The 7,608-nt window shown below is 27.0% G+C and overlaps 2 protein-coding genes across 2 annotated transcripts in view; one reads left to right on the top strand and one right to left on the bottom strand.

The window, feature by feature from the left end:
• Positions 1–1,836, top strand: part of LOC119674455 (calbindin-32-like) — an 11,381-nt gene extending 9,545 nt beyond the window's left edge. Inside the window, exon 3 of the mRNA XM_038085594.1 lies at positions 1,723–1,836. Coding sequence (XP_037941522.1) covers positions 1,723–1,836 — 114 coding nt within the window. The remainder of the gene's footprint in view (positions 1–1,722) is intronic.
• A 2,786-nt stretch (positions 1,837–4,622) lies between these two features.
• Positions 4,623–5,193, bottom strand: LOC119678685. The gene is made up of 2 exons (XM_038090656.1): positions 5,075–5,193; positions 4,623–5,020 (listed from the first exon to the last, which is right to left on the bottom strand). The coding sequence occupies exons 1-2, from the start codon at positions 5,075–5,077 to the stop codon at positions 4,679–4,681; spliced, it is 345 nt and encodes a 114-aa protein (XP_037946584.1). The 5' UTR covers positions 5,078–5,193; the 3' UTR covers positions 4,623–4,678.
• Between the last annotated feature and the right edge of the window lie 2,415 nt (positions 5,194–7,608).

Raw genomic sequence — 7,608 nt, 5'->3', positions numbered from 1 at the left:
TCTTGTATTTAATTATTCGTAAATAATTATTTTTGAGACTGCAAGTACCAGGAATCGAACTCGGGTCCTGCCAAATATGAAGCTCAGAATCAGCGCACCTTAACCAACTGATCCAAAGCCGTACTTGACTTTTTTGTTCGCATATTTTTGCTGGAGTTTTGTTTTAAGATAAATATGATGAAATTTATTTTGAAAAGTTCAACTCAAAATCTCATAAAGACACACACCAAACCAGATTTGAGTATGTTGTTTATATGGTGGTAAATAGTAGATTGATTGAGATAAAACTTATTTGGATTCTGTTCAAAAGCTTACCGCACAAATCAACAAATAATAGCTTGAGAGGAGTCCTGATTGCAATTAACTGATTAACTCGTCTCAATAACCAGGAAATCCATTGAGTAATTTGACAAGAATTATATTGCTTCCATTGAAACACTCGTAGTACTTCAGTCACCGCTAAATTCCATTACATCCATTGAAGCTGCATTTATACAGCTACCTTAAATGTATTTGAAATCCAACCTTGTGTTTGTTATTTAGCTATATATATTTACGTTGTTATCTATTTTTAGCTCTTGGAATGTAAATATAGTTAGTTTTGTTTACCGAATAGATACACTTGTTGTTTTGACCTTGTTTTTGCCGCGAAATTCAATTAACGGCAGTGTATCTACTCTAAATAAGTAGATACAGGAGCAAAAGCTTTTTTTTTGTTTCAATTCAACTTAGTTACTTTAGAAAGTCATATATATTTAAAGTCATATAGGTATTTTAAACATTAGGCATAAAGGTTTAGGGAAAGAGTCAGGTGGTTCATTGATGATTTAGGTAGCTTTTAACTAACATAACTGATTGGCATATACAAAATTTTTAGTCATAAAATCATGAATGTAGATAAATTTGTTGAATGATATTTTGATTGAATTTTAAGTGCACCAGATAAACGCAAACGTTATTTTTCACTAGATTAACGTTGTCATACATATCTCATGATTCGATTTATCACATTAGTGATAAAATTTTAAAACTTATTGTTAGTTTCAATGTAAGAGAAGATACAATAAATAAATGTATAAGTATTTAAAAAAAATGTTTAATATAAAAGACCCTAAATTCATTCATGGTTTATTTAATATATTTTATTAGGTTACCAGTGTTCTTAAAATATGCATTATGAATTTATTTTATTATTTTAAATGTTTTTATTTTTCAACTTTAAATTCAATAAAATTAACATGATTCTGTGTCATCTGCCAAATTGATTTTGTCTCAAATGTATTAATTTTTTTGAATTTCAATTGCGCTTTTATAGGAGAACTCTGTGATGTCATTAGAAAATCACAATGAAATCGTTAAATACATTTTTTTTTGTGTGGTAAAAAACTTGAAAGATGTCGAATTTTGTAAATGTCTTGTGCCAAAAACTTTTCTATTCTTCTGTCAGTCTTCTGTACAATTGGTAGGCATTGCAGAAAATCAAAAATTCTTTGGAAATTATTAAAGGACAAGCTATAAATAAAGGATAAAATACAGAGAAAACAATGAGTTGGCTGGCATTGCTGTCAACGTCAACTTGATCCAATTTTGTGAAAGTTCGTTAGATGGCAAAATTACTGCTGATTCAAATTTAATGAAAATAAAAATAAACAAAATAAACTTTAAAGTTTTTGCCGTACGTAAATATTTTTTTTTAATATACGTTTTGGTATTCTCTTTAAGGCTGTCACCGACACAATGCTGGGGGAATTGAAATCATGTTTCATGGAGGCTTACGATGATAATCAAGATGGCAAAATTGATATAAGAGAGGTAAGTATTGAGAAGAATACATGAAATATTTTGAACAAAATGAATGAAAAGTGCAGACAAATTAAAATTAAAAATTCAAGTGATTCAATCGAAAGGAATCCACTCCATAAAGCCACGTACTCTGTTACTGAGATTATGTAGGTTATGTACATGAGGCATGAGAAGAATGTGTATGTGAAATGAATTAAAATCAGAATGTATTGAACTGTTCAGAATTACTTCAAATTGTCAAAGACAAATCATTAGTGCTTAGGTAGTCACACATTACGAATACAAAAACTTTTCAAATTACATACACTCTTAGATCTTATTTGGAAGTAATTCTATCTATTCAGGCAGTAGAAGTTCCAACTTTGTTACGCCTGATTTTACACAATTTTCGAAATACTTTTTTGGCTGTTGTTCTTGTAATGTTGCTAAAATATTTATGGTGCAATTAGAATTTTTCTTTAGTCTTAGCAACTCATTGATGTGTAAAAAACACCTTCAAGTAAAATTCACAATTAATGAGAATTTAATTTCTCTAACCGCAGATAGATGCCTTCTTCTTCTGTTTATTTATTTTTTTGTGCTTAATTGTTTAGAAACTAATTTTCCACTTGACGTACTTCAATTGCGGTCAATTTGTTTAAATTTTTATGGACTCTAACAAAATATTTTTTAACCATAAATTTTGAACTTCTAGTCCGAAAAATGAATTTATATATAAATTAAAAAAATTCAGCACGTTTTAACTAATTGTTATTAATTAATGTAATTGCTTGCTACTATTTACGTTAGTATGAATGGATGCTTAATGCAGAAACATTATAAACAGAAATATGTTTAATATAAAGTTTAGAATTAGAGTACGTAGTGTGTTAGTATGGAGATTTCATGTAGTTAAAAACGGGATACATTGATATAGATATTAGATTATTGATGTTATTAATCTCACATTGATATTAAACAAAAAAAGTTATGTAGGAACTAGTGCTGTTCGTATTCGAATTTACAAAGTATTCGAAGAATCCGAATATTCGAATAGTAAACGAAGTCTTCGAAGTTGGAAATAAATTCGAATTTTTTGTAAATTTTTGTTCTTAAAGTCTTCGAAGTTTAAGTGCAGTGAAAAACTTCGAAGACTTCGTAAGCAAAAGTTGAAGTGAGAGCACAAAATGCAAACAAACGTGCATCACACAAGTTATTTGATGAAGGCATTTGCTTTGTTTTTTTTTGGTATTTTATGCCAAAAATTATATGTGTGTTGTTTGTAATGTTTGTTTTATTTTATTTTAAATATTTTATTACATATTATTAAATAAAAAATTTGCCTTTTACATAACTTATATTTATAATTTATATTAAAAAAATTATATTTATGAAAATTTTAAATATAATATAAAATACATATGTAAGAATATGAAAATATTGATATTTATGAATTTTATTAGTAATGGAAATTTTATAAAAGTTTTCATTTTTCCTTTAAAAAAGAAGTCACAAATTAAAACCTTAAAAATTAGTTTTAGAAAAAACAAGTTTTCCTCGTTAATGCAAAAATAAATTTGCGCAATAAAATTTCATGTAATTTTTTTAATATAAATAATAAATATAAGTTATTTAAAATGTATATTTTTTATTTAATGTAAATAATATTTAATAATAATATATATAATAATAAATTTTATATAATAAAATAAATTTTATATAATAAAATAAATTTTATATAATAAAATAAATTTTATATAATAAAATAAAACAAAACAGACATGTTTTTAATTTTCTGCATAGAATAACCAAAAAAAAAACAAAACCGTACAAACAAAGCAAATGCTTTTGTCCCTCAAATAATTTGTGTGATGCACGTTTGTTTGCATTTTGTGCTCTCACTTCAACTTTTGCTTACGAAGACTTCGAAGTTTTCACTGCACTTTAACTTCGAAGACTTCGAGAACAAGAGACTTATTTCCAACTTCGAAGACTTCGTTTAAATACGAATATTCGAATAATCGAAGAACTTCGGTTTTTAACAAAATTCGAATAATGTGAACAGCACTAGTAGGGACCACGTTATTCATAAGATAATGCCAAAAAGCAAAACACGGGAAATACGATATTCGGCAATCGGAAGACAATACTTTACCAATCTCTTACAGCACTTTCTTGTCTTTTTAAAAGTGCGTTATTATTTATAAATCACTATTTTGGTCACGCAGTTATAGGAACATTTATTTATTTAATTAAATTATTAGAATTAGAACGTTTTCACCAGTGAATTGAAAATCCTATTTTATAAATATAATGCTAAGAACAACAACGCACAATAAACGCATTTTAGGACCACACACTAACACATAAAAACAATAAAAATAAAGAAATAAAAAAATTTTTTGCTTAGCAAACAACAGTGCTCACATGAATGCCAAAACTAATCGAATGGGCAGTTATTTATTTCTGATGAGTACACTCATGGATTCACACCATTCGAGTTTATGCTGCGACACTGGCAGTCGATAACGCAAACACTTTGAATCATTTTTGTGGCGAATGTGAATGCGTATGAGTAGCTTATGAGAAAAATATTTATACGCATTTATACTTGGTTTTTATGAGTGTACTGTAAGTGTTAAAATTATAACGCATTCCGTTCTGATATATATATAATATATACACAATGTGTATATAGAGCATACATTTTTATGCAATATAATATGTATAATAACTTATATTAAAGTAATCACACTTTATAAAGTGTTGTCATTTCAACTAAAAATTTATTGAACACTGTAATTTTAATAAATTACAAAACAAATTTAATTAAACTATTGTTTTAAATTTTTGTTGTACCTTACAAGGTTTTTATTTTTTAAGTTTGACAACTTTGTTACTTGCGTTTAGGTTGTACCATCACCTCAAAACAAAACTTGGAGCACGAGCGTAGTATGCGATATTTTACCAACTGATCTATGTACAAATCTAACATGTACTTGGCATGGAAATCCATTTTAACGCTTTTATACTTCCTCATAATGACGTGTTTGATGGAGGCACGAGAAATTTTTACTTTCCTTTGAATCATCAACATAAGAGCTACATCAATCATTTTCTTCTGAAGACAACGAGTTTTCGCACCCAAAAGCCTTTCAGATTTGCTAAGGGGACGGGCAAACTTCATTAAACGCTTCCTTGGCTTTTTTTTACCACCTTTCCTATAGATCACTTTAGCCTAAAAATATATATGTATATTTAAAATTTATAATAAAATTTTCATGTTATTTACCATAGTTAGGATTCCTTAATTAATGAATACAAATAAATGTGATGAGTATTAGAACCAAGATATAGCCGAATATTGCAACTTCCACTTATCACCAAATTTTTTTATGAAATGAAAACAAATACGCAAGTAAAAAATATTGTCAAAAACATGTGACTTGGGTACTAGATTTTTATAAATATCATTTTCAATATAAAGTTGAAATGTCAATGATTGACAACGAATTCGTTGTTCTGCTTTGGCAGCACTGTTCTAGTGATACAATAGCGACAGTATATTGTGTAAATAGAATAGCAACAAAATTTAAATGTAGATATTTAGTTTAATACTATTTTTACAAGAATAGAAATAACCATAGTCTCGAAATGAAGTTTTCCAGATATCATTTTTCATGGGATAGAAATACATGAAAAAAGTTGGGCAATTCAACAGATTCTTTTCCATCTTTTCATTTGATTTTGAAATTGCTGATAAATACATGTAGTAAAATATTTTAAGTTGAAGGTGCTAATCCATCGTGTAAATGTGAATTTTTGAACACAGATTATTTTAACCAGTAATTTTAAACAAAAAGGCATTTAACTGAATGTAATATTATTTATAATTATTTTTAATAGTAAGTATGCACCATAATTACTATGAATACCCAATGAATTTTAAATCATTTAGGGGCTTATTATTACAAAGAATTTTAAGTCATATGGGGGCTGATTTTATCAATTCTATAATTATAGCATTTTTCTGGACATGCCATAAAGGTGAAGATTTTAAAATTTGTGCCTTTTGCAAATATAAAAGCAAAAAGCTTTTATTCTTTAGTTCTAAAAGCTTAAATAACACAACTTTGTTGATTTTTTTTTATTTATAAAAGGCAAACTATATTACCATATCGAGTCCCAAACCGCTCGATATATGGTTTCATCGCAAAATGACTTCTTCCACTATATCACCTTAGTAACTATTATAAATTTGGAGTCGATAATGTTGGAATTTCTCTATTTTCCGTGTTGCTATATGGTGTTCCATTATGTCTGGATATGTGATTAGACCATATTAATCGTTATGCCGTTATAAACGCCATATGATTACCAATTTGGTTGACATGAAATTGAATATTTTAAATATTTGAATATTTGAAATTAAATAATGTCACAAGCGAATTTGCTGGAACTTTGAAACTGAAAAATCTAAATGTAATCCCAGACTACCAGATAGTTGAGTAATGAAACAAGAATGATTGCCGTAAGTACACTAAACCAGCTAGTGTCAGAGTGTTTTTGGGGGAAAGAAGAAGAGGACGAACTTGAAAAATTGGTGTATTTCCAAGTTCAAAATACAGTGAGAATACAGAATTAAAAAGGGAGGCTTCAAATCATGTTTTAGGTTGGGCAAGTATTGAAAAATAATAATTTATTACCTAAATATATTAAAAAGTAAATATTGGTAAAAATTAAAAAAAACAATCAATTTTCAAACAATGCACTGCATATTGCTATATAATTAGTTTGGTTCGTTTTATTGGTGACAGATCTACCTCTTCTGTACAAGTGTAAAAATATTCTTTTAATATTCTAGAATTTTATGTTTCTTTACATTATTTTACATATAATATAATATTTTTTATATAAAAAATTGTTATGTCTTATCATAACAAAGAAATTTTCGACGAGAAAGGGGGAATAACAGTCCAAAAATAATGCTAAATAAAGGAATTGGTAAATTAACTAATTTATAATACGTGCAAATATTGTTTTGTGTCTGTTTTAATTTTAAAGGAAAAGAAAAAAATTTTTCCTTTAAACTTTATTAGATTTATAATTGTTTTTCGTTTCAAAATGGTATACAAAATAAATTCAGTGTTTAAATTAAAAAAGAAATTTATTAGTTTAGAAATCATTTTTATTATTCATTACTCAAAGCAATGGAGCCATTGATGAAAGAAAAAGTAAAATTATTTTTGTTAAATCAAATGTAATCATAATATTTCATCGAAAATTGTTGTACTCATACTTCAATTCAGATGAAACTCATAGCATCAGTTGCCAGATATTCTATATTAATGCGTAAGACCAATGCAATACAGCAAAATATTAAATAGAGAAAAATCATATAAATTTTAGTATTTTCTATTTAACAGCCTCTGAATAGCCAGCAAGCAATAAATTTTGTTAAAGTTAGCAGAAAAGCCAAAAGGGATTTAAAGTGATTTATGCTAAAAGACCGAATAAATGGCTTTCGACAAATAATTTTTCGCACTAAGTAAATTGAAGATACTTCTTACTAATATGCGCCTTATACTTTTTTATATATACATTTTTTCTTTGCCGATAACATAGAAAGAAAAGTACTTAATATTGCCAATTAAAGGTAACAAGAATTGATTTAGTGTTTTTCGCTTATAAGTTTATTGCATTAAATTAATAAAATGAAGTAAGCATTTGTAATAAAAAAAAAATGCTGTTTAATAAAATACAACGATAGGTGTTTTATTATTTTTATCTATTTTTGTATTTATTATTGCATCTATTTTTTTTTTG

The sequence above is a fragment of the Teleopsis dalmanni genome, chromosome 2 (genome assembly GCF_002237135.1).
Source record: "Teleopsis dalmanni isolate 2A chromosome 2, ASM223713v2, whole genome shotgun sequence".
Lineage (NCBI taxonomy): Eukaryota > Metazoa > Arthropoda > Insecta > Diptera > Diopsidae > Teleopsis > Teleopsis dalmanni.
The sequence above is the reverse complement of the archived record's forward strand: the minus strand, read 5'-3'. Positions and strand labels throughout refer to the sequence as shown.